Here is a 23,932-nt window from a genome sequence, read left to right on the forward strand (position 1 = left end):
AGTATCAATACAGGGACGGATACAGGAACACAGGGAGAGCTTCAGATCAGACAGCAATTCACTAGTGTAGCTGCTGCACCTATATAGGCCAATAGGTGCCAGAATTAGTCAATGCGCATTTCTGTGCACACACGCCTGCATATGCGCACACACAACAGTACGAGCACCTGCTGGCCCACGCCTGCGCATTCGCTTGCAGCTACGAGCCTCAGCTATGCCATGGCCAACATGTCCCTGACAGAATCTTTGAATGAGAAATATACGGGGGCTGCCATTGCAGACCTACTTAACCTCCCTGGCGGTATTCCCAAGTTTAGCTCGGGGTAAAGTTTCAGTACCAAAAGCGGTAACCCCAAGCTACACTCGGTAATACCCTGCAGCGTTGCTCAGGGATTCTCTGCAGCACTTACCTTGTCCTGCGCTCCCGCGATGTGTCACCTGCAGCGTCCCCGGCCATCTCCTCTGGCCGAAGTCAACATCCGTCTTCTGGGTTCCGGTCCCTGTGAGTGTCGGGACATATGGGGGACGGAACCGGCAGGAGATATGAAAATTTTAAAAACTGACATTCACAAAATACACTAACATAGTAAAACCTAACTGTTTCAAACCATTTCACATACATTTTGTCCCGAGTGCTTTCTGCCTGGAAACTGTGAAAAGTCCATGGCGTACAAAAAGCGTCCCTTTAGGTCAAAAGCAGTTTCAGACCAGCTAGAGAACAGTGATAGTAAATTAGAACCACTTGCAGAATTGAGTGATAATGATTTGTGGGGAAATTCATCATCAGACACTGAAAACGATTCTGCAACTGAGCTCAGCGATGTGCGAACTTGGCGCTATATTTCAAATTTCAGTGTTTTTGGTTTGATTATATTATTGAATTAAATTTATTATTATTATATTATTATTTCTTATGATTATTTATTATATTATAATTTATGATTTCTTGTTTCAAGTTTTATTATACCCGGGATGTTTACTAGACTCGGACTAGTTCGGACAGATTTCAGTGAGTTATTCCTAAAAATTATAGGCCTACAATAAAAAAACAACATATTTCCATGCAAAAAAATGTACCGCTTTCAGCACAGAAATATGGACATAATCAGACCGCTAGGGAGGTTAAAAAGGCTGTATGTGACTTTAGTTTGTTTCAGTGACAGTCCCGGAAAAAGCATGCTGTAAATAAGTGTCAGAAAAGTGTCTCTCAATCCATGCCAGCAACTCAGACAGCATTGAATTCAAAGTGCATATCAGAATGACAGCCAGGGAACTAATATGCTTAGAGAGAGTCCAGTCTTGGCAACCTCCATAAATCTCTCATGATAGTGTACATACAATATATGTTCTGTTACAAGAATTTTAATAATGCACAGATATTGAAAACATTTTACAAAGCATTTAGCTAATTAAAAAAAAATAGCTTCCCCACTATCCACACAATAAAATTTTCTAGATTTTGTAACCTGAACATAGTCCCTGGGTTGCAGTTCTAAATGAAGCTAGTTTATCATTGATGTAAACCGTGGTACAAGGGAGCAATCTGAAAGAGGCTTTCAGCTACTGTGATCACATGATGCTGAGCTTTTCATTACTCTGCCATCAGATACAATGTACAGAGCATTTTTGCACTGGTGTATCTACTGTACTGTACTGAGCGATTCTTCTCTTTTCTGTGACTGGCAGTATCAAGGCACAAAAACACTTGTTAGAGTCACGAATTATGGATTATAACATCTTTGTTTCAGTTAATGAGTTAATCAATCTGCTAATGAGTTGTTACATGTAGTAGCTGCCACTTAGCAATGGCAGAGAAATGGCTCTTTCTGGCTCTGTTAATCCAGATCAGCCTGGGAATTCTACGAACAAGGATGAGATTGACCCCAAACAAGGATTGAATGGGTCGCCCAAACAACACAACACCTGGACTGAGGTTGGTGAGTAACATACTCTTTATGGTCTCTGTTTTATACTAAAACAATGTCTTCAGAATTTAATTAATATTTTAATGGGACTCTGCTGCTTGAAATCTAATCAAGTTAATGACTGAGTAAATATTTCATCATTTTTATTGTTTTCTGTACATACACGTTTGTATGACCTTTTAATATATGTAATAATATTATATTTTATATACATTTTGTGTAATCCTTATCTTTCCAGCATAGTTCGGTTTAGATTTTTTTTCTTTTTTGTATAAATATTTAATCACATCTGTAATTAGATTCTTTTTGTTCTAACTTATATTGCCTAAAAATAGCTCTATATGTTTATATGACGCAGTCTTGAATGTTTTTGACAATTTTGAAAGTGTAACACCTTTGAAACAAATGTCTAAATATTCTCACTAAAAAGCTGTACGTTAATTGAAGAAAAAAGTACTTTTTGAAGACAACAGTTTAATCAATTAGGGCCATGAGCTGTCCAGTGTAGTATATGTCAGTCAGGAATAATTTACTTATACCAGACCAATAAAATATGTATTTTACATGATTGCTGTACATTGCCTCATAAAACAAGGCACTAACATGTTTATTCAGAGCTCTTAATTGTTAAATGCCACATTCCTGAATTTGTTAAATAAATCCCCCTAGCCCTCCTCAGTACAGTACTGTGACAACCCTCCCTCTTGCAGGTCCTTAAAATGGTCATACAAATCTGGCCAATTCTTGCCATTGGCCAATTCCTGCTGCCCCTCCCTATCAGTACCAACCAAATTGGCAAACTTTGTTTGAAAAATTGAAGGAGTTGGGTAGAAAATTGACAGATAAACAGTGATTTCATCCTATCAGATGTAGTTAATGTTTAGATATTCAAGCTGTTTGTGTCATGGCTACTTGAATACAATAACTGGCAGCAGAGGTACCTCCATCAATTCTGTTTAGCATGAAAGTAAGAATCTATTTAATTTTCTCTTGGTCAGGCCACAATCTGAACAAGAGAAATCTATGTGTATGGTTAGCCTTACCTCCTCTGGCAGCTGCAGTCCAGGCCAGTGGAAATCCACTTCCGGGCTGTCTGTACACTTGTGTCTCTTGGACTTGAATGGGACATACCCATACTGCAGGAGCTACGTCCATTTAAGTTTAAACATTAATGCACAGGCATGGGAAGCCCATCATGAAACTTTTACCGGAAGGGCTGAAAACAGCACAGAAGGCCACAGCCGTCAGGGAACCTTTACCGGATCTGCTGAAGACACCACAGAAGGCCAGAGCCGTCATGAAACTTTCACTGAATCTGCTGAAGACACCACAAAAGGCCACAGCCATCAGGAAATATATATCAGATGAGCTGAAGACAGCACAGTAGGACACAGCTGTCATTAAACTTTTACTGGATGGGCTGAAGACTGCATAGAAGGCCATAGCAACTTTAAACTTTTACTGGATGGGCTGAAGACAGCACAGAAGGCCACAGCAACTTGAAACTTTTACTGGATGGGCTGAAGACAGCACAGAAGGCCACAGCAACTTGAAATTTTTACTGGATGGGCTGAAGACAGCATAGAAGGCCACAGCAACTTTAAACTTTTACTGGATGGGCTGAAGACAGCATAGAAAACCTCAACCATCATTAAACTTTTACTGGATGAGCTGAAGGTAGCACAGGAGGCCACAGCTGTCAGAGGAGGTAGATAATGACCTATGAAGAAGATCTAGGGAGGGGAGTTAGGGGAAATTTAGAAAAAATTGTGAGAATATCCTTCAGGTACACAACCAAAGTTCACTTTGCCAAAGTTAGACCAGTACAAGATTGGATTCTGAGTGGGTGTTATGGGGTACTGCCCCTAGGAATTGACTTAAAAATGAATAAAGCTTTCGTGAATAAAGTAATAAATGTTTCAGTTTATAATGTTATGAGTGTTTTATAAGCTAAGTGTATAAGTTGTAAATCAATTTAAAAAAGTCTCATGGTGAAGGTAAACATGTTTGTAAATTGTTGTATGAAATAGCACTTTTTAAAATAATTATTTAAATATATAGGACATTCAGATCATTTTTTGTAAACTCATGAATGAGGAAAAGTGAGGGAGAAGTTGTTTGATATCATCTTTCATATACAAAAAACTTTGATTTGAATAATAGTCAAGAGAAGTCTGAGCTAACAGCTTTCTAAGAATATTAAAGAAAGTCAGTCATTGTTTGTCCCCCCAAATATATCAGCCTGCTGCACTCACCTTAGAATTCTGTTGGTTTTTCTGCTGACTGAGTTTGCTGGGTGATGTAGAGCTGACCACATGTACTATGCTTTGTTTTGCCTTTTTTTTGTCCGGAGAGTGAAAATTGATTGGGGCCTAGAGATAAAAGAGAAATGTGCAGTGACAAGAGTTTTTTACAGCAAGGGTCATGAGAGAGCAATAACAGTGAACGAGGTCCAGTGTTAGCAAATTGGCAATGAGAGACATGAATTACTCCAGATTTTCACCAAGATAACATTTTGCAAGAGATGTCTTTAAATTATATCAAGAACTTCTATGAAGGATGTGTGAGTATCCAGAAAGGCGTTAGCATTCTTAGAAATGCATAATAGTAAAGGTATGAATCATTGCAACAGTGTCTGTCCACTCTGTGGTAACAAGTACTTTAATTACATCTGGAAAACGTGGTCTGTATTCTTTATAATCATTGTAGGCACTCGGCAATATTAATTAGTCATTTCTAAAAGGCTGTAGGCTTTCCTAGGAGGGCCAGATAGCATAGCTCTTGGATTTAGGCAGATGTGTTAATGTCCATTTGTTAGGTTTTTGCTCGCAACTAGTTAAATAATGTTGTGCTTGGTTTTTGTATGTGAAAGCTTTCAGTACAATTCCAAAATCATCGGAAAACGCCCCCTTCAGTTATTTATTTGCTAGCATGTATCGGGAGCATTCTATCATCTGTATATTGGATAACAAAGGACAAATCTGTGTACTGTTTTCCTGCTGACCTTTCTGTGATATAATACAATGAGCAATGGAGGTCTCGAGAGCTGGGTTGGTTAGAAAGGCATTCTGTTGTATTTTTTTTTAGTGATGACAGTAGTCTCTTTTTGAGGCAGTTGTGTGCTGAATGTAGTCTACGTGTGGGTCTTTTTTTGTCTGTGGCATAATTGCTCTGCAAAGAAGAAAACAGAAATAATATGTGATCAATGAGGAATGTATGTAAGTTATATTCATTTTAATAAATATGAACATTTAGCAAATATGTCCTAACTGTAAAATGAAAGCTCATAAGGTTTATGTGTTTTTCTTTTTATTCTTAAAGCTCAGACCTCCCACGGTGATTGGTCAGTTCCATACCCTTTTCTTTGGTTCTGTGCGAATGTTTTTCCTTGGTGTCCTGGGTTTTGCTGTTTACGGAAATGAGGCCTTACATTTCAGCTGTGAACCTGACAAAAGGGAGGTGAACCTCTTCTGTTATAACCAGTTTCGACCGATAACTCCTCAGGTGAGGCAAAAATGGAATGCACTTCAAGGAACTAATAGGATATGACTACTCAAAGGCTTAGTGGACTATTATTGTTTGTGGCATGAACAATATTCTTTATTTCTTGGTAAATATCTATGCAACAATCCAATAATTTTAATGTTCACTCCCTTGCTACCATCCGTGTTCTTTACTTTGATGAGGCAGTAAAAAGGACTTAATAATCTAGAACATTATTACATTTCTGGGGTGTGACAAAACCGGTTAAAACTTACTTGAAAAAAAAATGTATACACACATATTTCATGCAAAAGGATCAATTATATTTAAATTTTAGCCAACTTTAATGATATAAGTACAATTAATATCTAACTATAACATGGTTAAATAGATACTATTTAATACCATTTTGAAAATTGTAACTATAAAAATGTTTATATCATACAAAGAATTAAAATGTAACATAGTAAATTTAAAATCTATAACTTCAAAGACAGAGAGCTAAAATAAATAACATACAGTAAAAACAAACTTTATTACAAATTGCTGAACAATGCTATATTTCCTCAACAGAAAAAGTCAAACTGATTTTATACAAAGTTAATGTAGGCAGCTTTCATAAGTGACTATAAAACAAAAAAAAATGTTAACTAACAATAGAAAAATCAATTTTCAGCAGCAGAGATACCTCTTTTTTGGATACTGAAGACAATAATCCAACAATTAGAAAATACATATAAACAGTAAAATGTAAACCAAAAATTGAGATTTAAAGGTGAGGCCCAAAATATAACAAACCATGTTTACCATTAGTGACATGTCTTTTTTAGCCTTATTAAAAAATAATGAAGGTAAATAATAGAACAAGCAAAAATATAAGCAACATTGCTTAGGTTGATGTAATTTTTTTTTACAAATGGTAAAAAAAATGTATGAAGAATAATATTTAAAATAAAGTAAATACCAGAACATAATTTACAATGTACTGAGCATGCAAAAATAGTATTGCAGATACATGTCCCTAGGGACTCAAGAGACACTCTAGATAAGGCTGAACCTTCATCTGCATGCAACTGAATTTGTTTCAAGAGAACAGCAAAATATCATATTTCATTATCATATTATCATTGTGGTTCATAATCAAATAAATTACATTTGATCTGGTGACCATTTTACTTTGGAAATACCACAGAAAGATGGGGTGATGCACAATGATATACTTAAAGGGTACCTACACTTTTGTGGGGGAAAAAAATTAGCAAATAAAAAAATAATAATATAGCATTTACAATTGCGACTCAAGTCATAATGTAATGGAATGTTATTAAAAATTACCTTTACTTTTCAATCTGCATCTGTCATTTTCTGTAAAATGCAATGCAATATCGCTTTCTGGAGGTGTTCTGTACACACAGATGGTGTACAGAACACCCTCTGAAAACTTAATTTCCTGCTTGTGTGATTGGCTTACTGATTTCCCCAGAAGTCTGCAATAAGATACAAGTCAGATTTTTGGCATCTCCTGCAACAAAAATGTAATATTTGGTGAAATGCTCCTTATGGGAAATCATATCTAAAGGGATGCAGACCTTGCCCATTTCCTCATTAGAACCCTGCAGGTGCAGCAGCTGTCTGACAATTATAAAACCACTACCATACAGATTCATTCTTCACATAGACATAGACAAACAAACAGCTATTTCTTCAGAATAAAAATGTAGGAATCGGCAACAAAGTTTGTTAAAATCCCTGCAATATATATATATCGCCCAGAGGGGAATGTTTTTTTCACAACAAAAGTGGAGTTACTCTTTAAAATGGGAATTATACCTTTATTGGAGCAACCAAACATGATACACTGGGCCTGATTTATTTTTTATAAACGAAAAGCAGGTTGGTTTATATTATGTAAGGGCAGTGTGATGTGTTGTTACCACGTATCACACTATTTACTCTTTTTTCCTTCTTTAAACTTTATTAACCACTTGCCCTCCAGAGGATATAAAACCCCCTTCCTGACCAGGCCATTTTTTGCGTTACTTTAACTGACAATTGTGCGGTCATGCAACGTTGCACCCAAATTAAATTGATGTCCTTTTTTTCCCACAAATTGAGCTTTTGTTTGGTGTTATTTGATTGCCTCTTTGGTTTTTATTTTTTGAGCTATATACATAAAAAACTATTTTGAAAACCCCCCCATTATTTTTGACTTTTTGCTATAAAACATATCCAGTAAAAAATTGTTCATAATTTAAATTTTTTTTCATAACTTTAGGCCAAAATGTATTCTGCTACATGCCTTTGCTAAAAAAAAATCCCAACACGTGTAAATTAGTTGGTTTATGTGAAAGTTACAACGTGTACAAATGGTATATATGATGGAATTTTTTTTTTATACTAGTAATGGCGACGATCAGCGACTTATAGCGGAACTGCGGCGGGCATTCTGACACTGGGGGGAACTAACTGCCACTGATATCCCCACTGACACTAATACAGTGATCAGTGCTAATTAAAAGCACTGACACTGTACTAATGACACTGGGCAGGAAGGGGTTAACATCTGGGGCGATCAAAGGGTTAACTGTGCTGTGTGTGTTTCACATTATGTGCTGTGTGCTGTACTTTACTGTGTAAGCATGCTGCTTTGTTTTGCTCTGCTATGCAGAGCAATACAAAGCAGCATGCTGGTGCTGACAGGGGAGAGAAGTGTATTGTTTACATACAGACCTCTCCCCTGTCAGTGTTACTCGGCGATCGCTGGGTGCTGGCAGGGAATCTCCAGCCAGGACCCAGTGATCGACAGCTGTAGCCACCAATGGCGGTGCACCCCCTGCCTGGAAATACAAAATCACGTATATATGTGTGATTTTGCGCAGCCCTGCCGTCATGTAGCAGTAGTTGTGCTATAGGGCGGTCGGGAAGCGATTAAAGTCTCAAAATATGATCCTTCAATCATCTCTATGCACCACAATGCATTGCAACATGCAGCAATGAGTTGCACTATGTATTTCATTTTACACAACACACAGTGCTGCACCTGTATGGTGGTAAACAGGGAGAAAACAATAGTTTTCTATGTGTCCTCGGAGGAGTCTGCATTGATCTATTTAGATCCACACAACTCAATGGATATGCTGTGAATGAGCCCTAAATCGGGAAGAAATATTTTTTTTATTCAGGGTATGCCACCACTTAGCTGGTGTATGTTCAGATCCTGGAGCATGTGCTGCTTAGCAAAGAACATTTTTAAAGCTGGATTCACGCTGTTGTGTTACAGCAATGCATGGCAACCTATATTATTCACTGGGTATTAAATGTAGTACATGCACCTTTGTTGGTGTGTTTTGGTGCTGTAGGCAGACCAATGGGCTGCCTCAGCACAATGCACATTAACGCATGTGCTTTAATGTACAGGGGCCCCCTAGTGAATTAGCTGGTATGTACAATATCTTAGCTGTGAGCATTTCTATAAGCATCATATGTGTATACTAAATGTTGTAAGAGTATGCTTTGGTTCTTTTCTTTGGCTTTGCAACTGGGTTTGCAGGTGCATTGATACATATGTACTTTTTTAAAAAATAAATCAGGCCCAATGTTTCAAAGGCAAAAAACCCTTTTTGTTTTACCTATTAAAGGGCATAGGGCATAATGATGTGTTTAGCCGCTTCAATAATCTGTAGACTCTTACTTAAAGAAGTATAGCCAAAGTTTTTTTGGCTATACTTCTATGGATCACAGGAGTGCAGATAGTGCTGACCCGTTTCAGCCAACAGCAGACTAATGCAGGCCATACTTGGGTCGAATTCCGAAAGATTTTTCGTCCGAAAATCGAAAATGTTGTTCACTCGGTAATCCGATGGTGCCATCAATGATTTTGAAAATAGGCCAACCAAGTCATAAAGTTCATCCCATATAACAGGCAAAAATTCTGTTCCTTCCAGGTCACGGCTCATGCGCATATTCTTTTCGGAAAAACAATTGTACGATTTGACCATCATAGAGTCGAAAATTGGCCGTGTTTCATGGATTTTCCAACATGCCCGATCACCGAAAAGGGGAGGAACCACGAAAATCGTCCGGGGCCATTGACCCACTAACAGAGCGAAAATCGTCCGATTATTCTTGGTCGAAAAATCAGTCAAATTTTGACCCATTTATGGCCGGCCTAAAGCCTGCTGTTAGCTGATGTCATAGAGGTGGTACAGGCTCTGGTAAGATCACGACCTTGACTGGCACCTGGCTCAGCCTTACAGCAATCCACTAAGAGCCTGAGCCAGCCCCTTTACACCCCAGCACTCCACTGAGAGCTGGAGGTGCAGAGCAGAGAGCCAGAGACTGACAATCCCGGCTCTCTGCTCAGAGCAGAGGGGGAGAACTGAGCGATCAGTGATGTTTGATTGCTCAGTTCTCACTACAGAAACAGCAGGGGACAGATGCAGCATCGGATTGATGCTGCATCCACCTAAGTAAGTATCAATTTTTTTCCCCAGTCATACTTCTCTTTTAAATGTATTATTGTGTTCCACTTCAGCTCTGCTTCAGCCTACATTTAGGGCCTGTGTTAACAGGGTTTTGTTTGCTCAAAGCTGATTTTGCATTCTCATGCAAATCTATCAGAATGCAAAACTTGCTTCGAGTAGGTCAGAAGGAAGGTCAAATACTGAGTGGTTTTAGAAGCAGCTCAAACTGATGTCAATGGATTGACACAAGTCAAAAGCCTCTCAACACAGGCCCTTAAATGACAAGTTCACCTTTGGAACATGTTATTTGTTTCACCCATTTTTAGGGTGGAACATGTAACATGTTCCCATAGCTTCAGCCGCGCCCGCTGCCCCCCCATCCCTCTGACAGATAGTACGAGGAGAAGTCTCCCTGTACTATCTGTCAGATTTGAAAACAGCGCAGCTGTGCGGGGCTCCACCCACACGGCCGCGTTACTCATTCACAGAGTTCTGTGAATGAGTGCCTACAAGTCACGACAGCCTTAACGGCTGTTAGCTTGTAGTTTTAAATTAATGTTCCACAGTGCCGTGGTAGTTTATTGATTCTTCCTGTCAGTATATCTGCTTGCTCGTACATCCCGTACGGCAAGGAGATATTCTGATAGGTCTGCACAAGACCTGCATGGCATCAGTGACCTATTGATCGCTGGTGCAATGCTTTCCAGGCTCCTTTGGACAAAAATAATAAATGCATTTTTTTTACCTGCATAAAAATATGGATCTTTATGGAACTTATCCTTTAAGCTTCCTAAGGTAAGAAAAAAATCAAACTCTACCATTTATCAGGTTTCTGATGCATTTGATACTGTAAGACAATGAAATGAGATCACACACTTCATAGATACCATTATTTTGTTCCATTATGCCTGTACAGGCTTCTTACCATGATGGTCTGTCTACAGCTGACTGTGAAATTCTTGCACAGACACAACTTTCCATTGTATCAACAGTTTCCACTTGGTAAAAAACACAATTTGATCTTTTACCACTGATCATAATGAAAACTTCAAGCGTAAGGGAACACTATAGGTAGTATTTATAAAGTTAATTATTTCACTGCCCTGTGCAATATCAAACTTATCAGAAATTGCACGAAGGTCAGTATCTAATTTAACACTTATTATTTAATTACACAAATTGATTATATATTTTAATTGTTATAGCAGACATACAAATATAGGAATACTTTAAACAACTTAAAAGATTTTACATGTTAGAAAAAAAACATTTTAGGATAAACTAAGCTGTAAGTAACTAATTTCTAACCTATACACTTATTTCAGATATTTATTGTTATTAATGACACTGTTCAACAAATTTTTATTTTTTGCCAGTTTTGGAAACAAAAGGATCCATTTCTTAATGAATTTCACATTCTGAGTTCAAATATAACAATGAAATTTGTCAATTGGCTCTAGTTTTTCTGTAAACAGAAAGTTTTCTACTATAGGCGTAATGACTACATAATGCACAATAATTATATAGATAGATGTCTTTCCACAAATATAAAGCAAGTGATATTGACTACATAACAAAGCCTAAATGGCATAATATATTGCATAGGATTACCAAGAAAAATTATAGCCATAAGCTAAGTTGAATCATTTTAATACTTAGGATTCTCACTAGTTTTGTCTTCAGTTTGTGTCGGTTTTGCTTCTCTTGGCTTTTCTCTTGTATTCGAGGAAAGGGCTATCTCTTACAACTGCACGTGACTACACGCTTCAGGTTCTTCCTCACTTGACTCAACCACGAAGGATTCTGGTGCTTTAGGAATTGGTAGCCCCTCTCCATGAGGAACTGGACGTATTGCCGATGGAATATTTGGATAGTGCACAGATAACTTTTTCTTCTTATTTAGCCCTTTTACAATTGGAGGCACCATACAAAAGTAACAATTACTAACATGATCTGTTGGCTCTCTCCAAATCATTGGCACAGCGAAAGGCATAGATGCCTTTTTTCCATTCAACCATTGCTCCAGTGCCGTCCCACAAGAATTGCAGCATATATGTGGTGCCCAGCTCTTGTCCTGGTCTCCTATCTTGCAGCCAAAATACAAGTTGTAGGCTTTCTTAATCATTCCTGTTATCCTCCTTTTTTGTGAGATAAAAGTTATTTCACCGCAGATATAGCAGAAATTATCTGCTTTATTCACACAAGTTCGAGGCATTACTGAGTAGCCTATATAAGCATAAAACGAAATGTAAAGACGCTGTCGAACTACAATCAGCTACAGATACTGCAGCTTTTATGCAGTGAAGTGATGCAATTAAAGGCTAATATTGCATCATCTCAGTATACATGCAATTTTCTATTGGTCACCAGTATCAATTGCGCAATATGCAGCTGAAGTTGCATCATAATTTTGAATGGCTTACGTCATTAGATGGGTGAATATATCATGGAAACTAGAGCCAATCAACATTTTTTAGGGTCATTTTCGTTTTCAGCACCCCAAAATTATGTAAGATAAGCTAATTTTATGCCCAAAACTTTTTACCTGTTGAACAGTGTGATATACCACTGGCCATTTAGTTACACTCATGTTATTTTATTTCAATATTATTTTAATTATCAGCATATAGATTTTTTTTATGTTTTGCTGTCAGCTGCAAAAAGAAACTTTCATGTGAAAAATGATTCACTTATATCATCCATTTCCACTGGAAATCTTTTCTGAATGTTATCAGTGCTCCAGATACATAATAAATAAATAAATACAATTTTTGCCAGTACTTTCTTTGGCTTTGCAGTTGCCCTGTCACTTGAGTAACTAGTGGAAATATCTCACCACTGGTGAGATATAAGAAACTGGCATAGGATTTAATTTCCCAGCAAGTATTCAATAATGAAGAAAAAGTTTGGGACAGTAGCCTTTAGCATTTCATGACCAGATTTATTATTTCTTTGTGATCAGAGCAATTTTTTGCAGCATTTTAGTTAAATTGCTAATGTCAATATATCCTGCTTAATACAGCATTTTTGTCGCTTACCTGACTGTGGGTGCTGAGATGAAAAGGGTGGCCTCGTTCACAATTCCTGTCCAAGCATCCCTGGTAGTAGAGACGGACTGCTAGGGCATCGGAAGGGTGTTAGGAAGCTGCAGCAGTGCAGTTGAGCTTGGAAATGTAGAAATCCACTCAGTGGCAATGGAGTTTAAGACACAAGCTGTGTTTGGCATTAGCCAGGCAGATAGGTATAGGATCAAGATCAGGTTTAAGGTCGGGGACAAGTAGGAGTGGGTAAGAAACTAAGTCAAGCGGCAGAGTCGTGGTCAGAAGTCCACGTAGGGGTCAATAACACAGATGAGCAGAAGACATACTGTAACCGGCAGCGGAAATCCGAAGAAAAGTGTCAGACATAGTAGTAAAATCAGTATTTTTTCAGGACCACAGAAAACACTGAAGACAATCCAGCAATGAGGTTTAGCAGACCCCAATTTTAAATAGGCTGCTAACAAGGTTCCTGACACTTTCTCGACCAGTGGATCCCTAGGGCTCTTGTAGAGGTTTCTAGGATTTCCTAAGCAATGAGCAACATCTGCCTCTCAGATAAGAAACCACTATCAACAATGTTCTTTTTGCCGAAAGATTTTTTGGTAGTTATCGGTTGAATAAAGAAGTTAGGATATCTGTCCACTGATTTTGCTGTTTGTGTGTCCCCATATGAGAAACAGCTTAGTTTCTGTCTTTCTTTTAGCTGTGAGACAGAAATTGAAAAGATGGTAAAAGATCTGCAATGGAAAAATAAATATTTTTTTTTTAGTGTAGTAGTTAAAAGAAGGGTTTGAAGCTAGACAAGTTTTTATTGCTGTTTGTGTCCCCATATGTGCTCTTCATTTCCTGACCAGTTGAGGTGTCAAAGCAGGCAGTGTGGGCAAACATATTTAAATAAAACTGTTATTCCCTTCCCCATAGTATTAAAATGTAAAAAAGGCCCTAGTTAGACTTTAAAAGAAAATTTCACTTTTAGTGAAATTGTCCTTTAACCACTTCCCGTCCGGCCCTTGTAGATAAACGTCCAGAAGGGATCGCTGCCGATGCTGGTGGACGTTTCTAAACGTCCCTCCGCATCCATTGCCTGTGCACACTTCCTGGGAACACAGATCGCTGTACAGAGGTCCCGATTCATATGATCACTGATTGGCCAATCAGTGATCACATGAACAGTAGTAAACAAGATGTCACTTCCTGACATCATTGTTTACTACTTGTAAAATCAGTGAATGATCAGAGGTCACATGGTACAAGGCTATTCACGACAGCCTTATACCATGTGACAAGCTGTGACCAATCACAGCTCTCACAGTATTTCTCAATGGCTGCAAGAATGCAGCCAGAGAGAAGAAGGAATTATTGCTTTTACAGCCTTTATGGGTTTAAAAGCAATCAGTGTAAAAAAAGAAAGAAAAAATCTTCATCACCCCCCACAAGTAGTAGTGTCACTGTGGTGACACTGTGCTGCTAGGGTGACAGTATGTACAAAACACAACAAAAACATAAATAATAATATAAAAAAAAAAAAAAGTAGAAACAGTTTTGAAATATTATAATTTTTGGTTATAAACTAATTCTCGTTATTTTATTTTTTTTTACTAAAAAGATAGATGAATACATTTTGGCCAAGATTTAAGAAGAAAGATTATTTCTTTGCAAAATTTTCTAAGAAAAACACTTTGTTTTCTGAATTTTTTTACTTTTAATTAATAGCAAAAAAATAAAAATCCCAGTGGTGAATAAATACCACCAAAATAAAGTTTTATCTGTCTCAAAAAATGCTAAAAATGCACATGGGTAGTGATGCATGACCGCGCAATTGTCATTCAAAGTGTGATAGCGTTGAAAGTTGGCCTGGACTGGAAGGGGGTGAAAGTGTCTGGACTTGAAGCGGTTAATAGATCCCCACACCCATAGGAGTGCAGCCCATATGGGATAATTCTTACCTATATGGGCTGCAGATGGAATAGAATTTATTCTAAAAAAACGAGGAAAATATAAACAATTGTCAGCCAGAGAGAAAAAGAAATTATTGCTTTTGCAGCCTTTATGGGTTTAAAAGCAATCTGTAAAAAAAGAAAGAAAAAATCTTCATCACCCCCCACAAGTAGTACAGTGTCACTGTGCTGTTAGGTTGACAGTATGTAAAAAACAAAACAAAAACATAAATAATAATATAAAAAAATAAAATAAAAATGTAGAAACAGTTGTGAAATATTATAATTTTTGGTTATAAACTAATTCGGGTTATTTAATTTTTTTTTTACTAAAAAGATAGATGAATACATTTTGGCCAAGATTTATGAAGAAAGATTATTTATTTGCAAAATTTTATAAGAAAAACACTTTGTTTTCTGAATTTTTTTACTTTTTAATTAATAGCAAAAAAATAAAAATCCCAGTGGTGAATAAATACCACCAAAATAAAGTTTTATCTGTCTCAAAAAATGCTAAAAATGTATATGGGTAGTGATGCATGACCGCGCAATTGTCATTCAAAGTGTGATAGCACTGAAAGCTGAAAGTTGGCCTGGACTGGAAGGGGGTGAAAGTGTCTGGACTTGAAGCGGTTAATCCCCACACCCATAGGAGTGCAGCCCATATGGGATAATATTTACCTATATGGGCTGCAGATGGAATAGAATTTATTCTCAAAAAACGAGGAAAATATAAACAATTGTCTTCAGCTTTTCATAGAACATATTGCCATCATTTTTGCTGTGCAGATGCTGTCCTAAGCATATTATCTTTTTTGTCCTGATTACAAAGAATCAAACTTTATGGGGCTGATTTATGATATGGCCTTAACATGCCTGTACCACAAAAATACAGCATATTGATAAAACACATCAGTGTGTTTTATAAATGCGCTTAGAGGTGACAGAGCATTATTAAATTATTGTGATTATGAGTAAAAAAAAAATAAAATGTAGAAGAACCAAGCCACATGACTTTTCAGAGTTAAAATGACCTACTATTCTTCAATCACAGACGTTGCATACTACAGCCCTGCATTTTATGAATTTATTGAAGGCAATAGTATGTAGATGTACTGAGAGGTTTAATGGACTGGAGATAGCATTATTGTCTCTCTGATATACGTAAGCCACTATACTTGTTATATACTATTTTTAAACCTATCTTTAAAATGTATTTCCACAGTTGCAGCCAAATTGGAATAACACCTGCTTTTTGTTACCTGTCCCCAAGCACATAATAGAACTAAAAAAAAAAAATTACAATTGCAGTTTACCTTTTTTGGATGCTCTGTTATGAACCCTCCAGCTTGAAAAAATCTTAGGTAAATCTCTTTGTTTATGAGGGGTCTGGACAGCTGTGTTTGCTATAATTAACCCTGCACAGTGCAGGGAGATCTTCATTATCAGTTGTGACTAGATGTGAACATTGTGGGGTTTATTTACTAAAGCTGGAGAGTCCAAAACCAGACTCCCTTCTGCATAGAAACCAATCAGCTTCCAGGTTTCATTGCCAAGGCTTCATTGAACAAGCTGAGGTTAGAAGCTGATTGGTTTCTATGCAGAAGGGAGTCTGATTTTGGACTCTCCAGCTTTAGTAAATAAACCCAGTATGTCCTAACAAAGGGTTAAAGGTATATAGCTGGGCTTCTTGGATCGTATGTTAATTAGGACAGACTTGGGACAGGCTCACTCTAACATTGTTTAAAAACCTTGCAGTCAGCCATGACACCTTCTCCAGAGAAACATCTAAAAGGTAAGAAATATGTTTTATTTTTTTTTTAATTAGACATGCTGTATGAATGGGAACACATAAAACACATATAGTGAGGTTCTCTCAAACAAGACTGCAAAAGTGGAAATACCCTTTAATATTTGAACTATTAATATACATAAACCATTGTTTAATATAGAGTAAAACAATAATGTACAATAAATTAGTCTGTCTCTCTCTGCTATATCTAAAATAAAGCAGTGGAAGAAGACATCAAGACAAAGCAGTATATTCAATACTTTGCTGTGTCACATGATGTCCCTGGTTAGTAAGTGACATCTGTTACTAGGAGCCACTTTGATTGCCCTTTGTTGATGACACTGAGGATGCCATGAAAGCAGCAACTAAGCAAGCACAAGTAGCTCTTCAGCCTTTGGCTGGAAACTCTTCAAAATTGAAGTGCATATCAAGCAAAATGTTTTATTTTCTATTTTTTAAATGGTTTAGAAGGGTTAACATTCCACTTGGGTTGTTACTGCTATATAGGGTCCACTAGAGAAATTCACGCTTCTTTCTGTCCTGCTAGGGTTGCCACATGGCCACCAAAAGGTAGACTTGTTACTAATGTTATTAAAAGGAAAAAACAGGGACAAAAAGAGAAATAAAAACGTGACAAGAATTCTATTCCTTCAGTACACTACGAAAAAAACTATTTCCATTTGGAGGACAGGACGTGAGGGAAATTCTCTGAAATGGGAGTCCTGAGTAGCAGTAATAATCCAACAGGGCATATAAATGCTGCCCACTGTCTCCAAAATGAATAAAAAAGCATTGGCTTTATGTACATTTTAAGTTGTAGATCTACTACCTGTGTTCATTAATGGCCAAGCAGGTAATTGCTTTACAAGTGCTTTTCGTTATCCTTCTGTACAGCAAGAAATCTATACTGAAACAAAAAGTGGAATGCATCTCACACTGTAATGAATTTCCATTTTGCAGGTATTTTGGGCACTTCAGCTGGTGACAGTACTGGTTCCAGGGGCAGTGTTCCATCTCTACGCAGCCTGCAAGAGTATCGACCAAGAAGACATTCTTCAGAAGCCTGTTTATACAGTGTTCTACATTATCTCAGTACTGTTGAGAATTACATTGGAAGTAGTGGCCTTTTGGTTACAATCTCATCTATTTGGCTTCCAAGTGAATCCAATTTTTAAATGTGATGCAGGAAGCCTAGATAAAAAATACAATTTCACCAGGTGCATGGTTCCTGAACACTTTGAAAAAACAATCTTTCTCATTGCTATGTATACTTTTACTGTGATTACGATAGTATTATGTGTAGCTGAAATCTTTGAGATACTATGCAGGCGTTTAGGATTTCTAAACACTCAGTGACCTATTGCCTCACCAATGACTTTTTTTCTGGTGTGAAACAGACTATTTCTGAAATACATCTGCAATTTTATGCAGGTTATGAAGCTGTTAAATGTGACGGGACTAATGTGAAATACGTTACAGCAATAGAGACATTTTTTTATGTATTGATTGACCATTTTAGTGTATTTAATTGTATTTCTGTAATAACCCTGGTACTATCACCTTATAATGGATATATTTTCAGCTGAAAATTTGGTGGGAAAATACTATAGTAGAATTCTTTGCTATGTTTTTAGAAGGATGATAAAGTAGTGATATTGCCATAGCAGATGGAATAACAAAGGATTATTGCTGTGATGAAATTCTATTTTTGTCTATCAAAGGATAGGTAAGTGTTCTTGGAACAGTAAAGCTAAATTAAAATTGCTTTAATTTTTAGCAATATTCCAAAAAAAAAAAACATGGTAGACAAAAATGTGTATTTCTTTTTATTTTAATGATTTTTTAATTTGTGTTCTAACTGTCCAGTCACACAATACTACAAACCATATTTCATATTGAAATTTCGGTCTTAGCCATTAAAGACACGCTCTCTATACAGTATACAGGATCAGAGCCTGACTTGTGATTTCATACTGTAACATTAACAGTGGTCGCTTATCTATATTAAACATCCATAGATATGGACTATTTTCTAGGAAATGCAGCTTTTGCAGTGCATTCTTATTACAATAAGGGAAAATAGATTTTGTGAAAATGAGTGGTTTAGGATACTATATAAGCAGTCTGTTATACTATTTGTTACAATAAATACTGACTGTATTTGATTGTAAAACATATTGTAGTATGGCACACCTTTGTCATAAGGAAAATTGACATTGTAACCGTATTGTTATAGTATCTAACAAGGTTTATACATCTAAATCTAGATGTATTTTTTGTGGCAGTGAAATGTGTAAGTTAGCAGAACAGATGCTGATGCAGTGTCAATATTAGGAAAGCTAATTAAAGTTAAACTTCAGTTAAACAGCAAAACACATTTGAGAAACATATATGAATAGATTCTATGTCCAGCCACTCTTGTGTTTCGCACAGCTCTGTCACACTACATAGTATTTTTTAAAAACATTTTGGATAGAGTAGGGAAGGGTTAAAACCCCTATCTGATTATTTTTGTTGTCTGTGTGCTCCTAGGGAAATTTCCCGTTTCCTTTTGTCTTGGAGATGCGGCAAGAAGTGAGAGGACTTTTTCCCTAATTTAGGGAAGATCCCATCTTAGACATTTATTGCCAGAACATATCCTCATTGGAAGATTCACCGAAATCTAGCTGTGATGAGAAATCTAAAATTTAGGATTTTCTTTTTTATTGTCTCAATACCAGTGGTCACCAGGACAAATAGTTAGGGTGAATTTCCCCATCTGGGACACAGAGAACAGTATAACTTGGCAAAGTTTCTGTTTCACATTCTATCCAAAAATGAAAAAAAAAAACTGCCTTGCCTTTAATTATACTTTAACAAGATCATTTCACTATTTTCCTGGCTTAGCCTTACAGCTTTCTGTGCAAACTTCTTGCTCATTGACCAATCATCCTGATGTATTATCCAGCAAACAGTCTGGAGACAGATATGTGAATCCACAAAGCTGGACCAGGTTATGAAGATGTCACCGGCCAGGCAATGCAGTGTAGATGAGTTGTATGAAATAAATGATTGGCTAAACACAATTGGTCGAGAAATAACAGTTCACATAAAATTAATGGAAATGTGTATTTAGCTGTTTGTCTGGAGTTCTATTTTAAAGACATGAACAAATTTGAAGTACAGAGGTTTAATTTTCCACTTTTAAAGTGCTATTAAGAAGTGTGACAAAACATGTACATATTGTATTTTGTGACATTAAAACGAAACTCCACAAAAGTTAATATTTTCCACTACAACCATTAATGTCTAAAACTAAGAATCATGTGTAATGTCAGTACTTTAGGGTATACAGCTGAGAAAAGCTAAGGCGTGAACTTCAGGCATTGTTTAACATTGAAAACTGTTTACCAAGTCTTAGTCAAACTAAATTCAAGCATATCCAAATCAAGATGAAAAATGCAATGTATTGCAGTTTACCAATCCTTAGATAAGGTTGATTTTTAACTGTGATCCTGCCGTAAGATCTTCCTGTCCTAGGATGACAATGCTCACTCACTCTTCTGTATCTAGGAAGGGGTAGCATTGGCACCATAAGACTGGAATACCTCTCCTCTCTTCTCCTCTCCCCTCCCCTCCCCTCTCCGCTCCTCTCCTCCAATCTCCTCTCCTCTCTTCTCCGCTCCTCCAATCTCCTCTCCTCACTTCTCCTCTCCCTTCCCCTCTCCTCTCTTCTTTCCCCTCCCCTCCCTTCTCTTTTTCCAGTCCACAATGATAGCTGGAAGCTCAAGATTTATGCCAGAATCAACATGTATTTTTTGCTCTTATTGAACAGATATACCATAAAAGCTTGTAATGGTATAATTAAAGAACCAAAAGGGAGCAAATAGGAGAAGTTCATTGGGATTGATTCACCTTCATCCAAAAAATTGGAGTGCCTGTAGATAAAAACTGGGCAGGTGTAGGCCATTTACACACTCCATGAAGCCTGTCCGAAAACCTCCCAGATATGTTAATCCCCCCCCCCCCATCCTGCCCTGTTGGTAGGACATTGCTAAGACACTCCCAGCCATTACTGCCCACCTCTACCATCACAGGAGGGAGCTCTCACTCCCCATACACACAATTCACTATCTCCTCTATTGCAGCAGCACCAAGTTCAGGAATGGAGAGAGAGCTTGCACCAGTGATGATGAGGGTGAGCGGAAATGGCTGGAGCATCCTAGCAATGTCCTAGCAACAAGGCAGGACAGGGGGAGTTTTTTGGTCAGGCTTCAGGAGGTACGTAAATGACTTATACCTACAGCAAGGAAATTATTGAACTTTAGTCAAAGCTGCACTACTGGCACTGCTTACCTGCATAGACAGTTTTTTGGTAAAGGTGAACTAATCTTTTCTAACAGAAACGAGGGGGCATAAATCCTTACCTGCATATTTGTTTCAGGATGATGACTCAGAATATTGAAGATTGTAGTCTCTCATATTAATTCCCTGCAGTTCTCTGCAATGCAGGTGGCAAAACATGCAGGAGGAGATTTACTAAAACTGGAGCACTCAGAATCTGGTGCAACTTTTCATGGTAGCCAATCAGCTTCTAACTTCAGCTTGTTTAATTAGGCTTTGACAATAAGGGCCAATTCACACCAGTGCGTTGATCTGTGTTTTATTGCAGCTGTAAAACGTAGATCAACAGAAGGACATCTAAAAAATAATAATTTCCAATCTGTCCTATTCACACCATAATGCTACGTTGACCTGCATTGTATATATTTAGCATTTTAGCGCAATGCAGTGGATGTAAGCGGATGTCAATAAAGTGCACAAGATATCCTGTGAAAATGCAGTGTATTTTAACGTGCACTAAAATGTATGTCAACGTACGTCAGCACGCGACAAAGTGGATGGAAATGTACATCCATTTTCCATACATTTTAGCACAAGTCAGTGTGAATTGGCCCTTAAACCTGGAAGCTGATTGGCTTATGCAGAGCTGCACCAGATTTTGCGCCATGCAGTTTTAGGGTCAATTCACATCAGTGCATTGAACTGAGATTTAGCGCAGCTGTAAATTGCAGATCAATGGAAGGAAAACTGAAAAACAATAATTTCCAATGTGTCCTATTCACATCATAATGCTGCATTGACCTGAGTTGCGCTAAAATGCAAACGTATGCATTTTAATGCAATGGATGTAAGCAGATGTCCAGTGAAAATCCAGTACACTTTAACGTGTGCTAAAATGCATGTCAACAGATTTCAAAATGTATATCAAATGGATGTTTACGCATGACTAAAATAGATGGAATTGTACAAAAAAAAAAAAGCGCAAATCAGTATGAATTGGCCCTAAGTAAATAACCCCCTCTGTGCTAACCAGGCAGCATTATTGCTTCACGCAGTGCTTTCAGACTAAAATTGTGAACATATCTGGAGTAGGAGAGAGCGTCTCCTTTGCTATCTATCTGGCTTTGGGTTTTGAACCAGACTGTATTGCTTAACTGCAATATAGTCTGAGCCCTGGTTCACACTGATGCGGTGTGAAATTCGCAGCGTTTTTTGTGCGAATTCCGCACCGCATCAGAATTGCACCCCGTTCATTCAAACCGCTGTGGGTGTGTATTAACAACACCCCAAAAGCGGTCCGCAAAACGCATAATCGGATCGCATGGGTGTGAATATCCATGCGATCCGATTCTAGTGCGGACCAAAAAAAGGGTCCTGCACCTTTTTGGTACGGTGCGATTAGAGCCATACAAAATGTATGGCTCCAATTGCACCGCACACAAATCGCATGTGATTTGCACAGGAATGCGGTGCGGTTCCTGTGTGAATCACATGCGATATACCGTACCGCATATATGTGAACCCAGGCTGAAGGTAGGTATATAATCCAGCTGTGTTGTCTGGATCACAAGACTACCTGAACAGAACTTCAAATAATTTGGTAGGCAAAACTGTTCATGTATAGGTATTTCAATTGTATATTTAACTGTAAGCCCTGTTCTTTTAAAAGACAACACCCCCCCCCCCCCCCCCCCCAAAAAAAATGTGTTTGCAAACCTCTATGCTTCCATACACCTGCACTTATCTTCAGCACTCTGTAAAAGCACTGTTGGTCACTTGATACCCTGGCCAGCCTCAAAATGTACTGATAGCACCCTGTTCCTACCCATCACCTGTTTCTATTTGACAATGAGGTTGTGCATCACAGTGATGGATCAATAGGTCCAATCATCAAAGTCCTCTGCACTATCTACACCAGGGGTGTCACACTGGTGGCCCTCCAGCTGTTGCAAAACTACAAGTCCCATCATGCTTCTGCCTTTGGGAGTTTTGCTTGTAACTGTCAATCTTGCAATGCTTCATGGGACTTGTAGTTTGGCAACAGCTGGAGGGCTGCCAGTTTGACACCCATGCTCTACAATGTCCATTTGGAAGGCTGGGGGTTGGGTGGCCACTTTTACAAAATGCGAAAAGATGTGAAAGCAGAAGCTGCCTGCACTTTAGGCATGCAGTAAGATAATTTTTTTTCTTTTTAAAATGTTGTACCTGAAGTCCCATTAGGGGATAAAACTATTTTTTCCTAGCCCTTCCTTTCACCCTCCTCTAACCCATACTAACAGTCTTCTTTTCAATTTTGCCTTGTGATATACTAACAGCACCCCATTAAGGTCCCAAACTGGCACTGTTTCTGGGTAGGGGGGGGACTGCTGATCCAGTGCTCTAGTACCCCCCTCCGGTCCCCTGCTGTCCCCTCTGATATCTCTATCCTCTTCTGGATCATGAGAGGATCTCACTGCAGCCAATCCAATAGAAAGTGTCCAGGTCAGGCAGGCAGAGACATGACACCTGAAGACAGACCCAAACCAGGCAGTAAACACAATAGGAGAAGTCTCGGGCTAGATCGTCACGTGACTGTGGCTACAGGTAAGTAAAAAAGGCTTTTAGATGGGGCTATTTTTTTTTGTATAGATCATGGTATGGTTTTATGCTGGAATGGGGCTTTAAAGAAAGAAATTGCTATGTTAACATTTGTGACAAAAGTATTGCATCGATTATCCATCCAACTTGTATTTAGGAAAGGGCATCTTTTCTTTCAAGCTAAAATATATAATCTCAGGAATGGTCTTTCTGCGTGGAAATTCTATTAATGTGCTGTTGTTTTGTTTTCTTTTAATTGAATTAATAATTCAAATGTCTGGATTTTTTTATTTTTTATTTTTGAATGTCAACATCTTTAAGGGAAAATAAAAAAATAAATGTTTACAACTTGCTACTTATGCTACTTATGGTGGTGTATGCCAAGTATTTG

The 23,932-nt window shown here is 37.8% G+C and overlaps 1 protein-coding gene across 2 annotated transcripts; it reads left to right on the forward strand.

Annotated features, from left to right (window-relative positions):
- The first annotated feature begins 1,412 nt into the window (after positions 1–1,412).
- On the forward strand, positions 1,413–23,892 carry GJE1 (gap junction protein epsilon 1). 2 transcript variants are annotated; one of them, XM_089673504.1, is made up of 3 exons: positions 1,413–1,937; positions 5,247–5,429; positions 17,602–23,892. In XM_089673504.1, the coding sequence occupies exons 1-3, from the start codon at positions 1,899–1,901 to the stop codon at positions 17,995–17,997; spliced, it is 618 nt and encodes a 205-aa protein (XP_089529630.1). In that variant the 5' UTR covers positions 1,413–1,898; the 3' UTR covers positions 17,998–23,892. The 2 variants fall into 2 exon arrangements, with proteins under 2 accessions (XP_089529630.1, XP_089529629.1); XM_089673503.1 differs by lacking the exon at positions 1,413–1,937 and having other exon boundaries at positions 5,202–5,429.
- Positions 23,893–23,932: the final 40 nt, after the last annotated feature.

Source organism: Staurois parvus, unplaced genomic scaffold, assembly GCF_062004578.1.
Source record: "Staurois parvus isolate SC_StPar_1 unplaced genomic scaffold, SC_StPar_1.0 ptg000139l, whole genome shotgun sequence".
NCBI classification, from domain to species: domain Eukaryota; kingdom Metazoa; phylum Chordata; class Amphibia; order Anura; family Ranidae; genus Staurois; species Staurois parvus.

Excerpts from the sequence above, each read along its gene's own strand:
- GJE1 (XM_089673503.1), top strand. The coding sequence starts at position 5,202 with ATGAAAGCTCATAAGGTTTATGTGTTTTTCTTTTTATTCTTAAAGCTC. Across the intron at positions 5,430-17,601 it reads TTCGACCGATAACTCCTCAG|GTATTTTGGGCACTTCAGCT; the intron begins GTGAGGCAAAAA and ends TCCATTTTGCAG.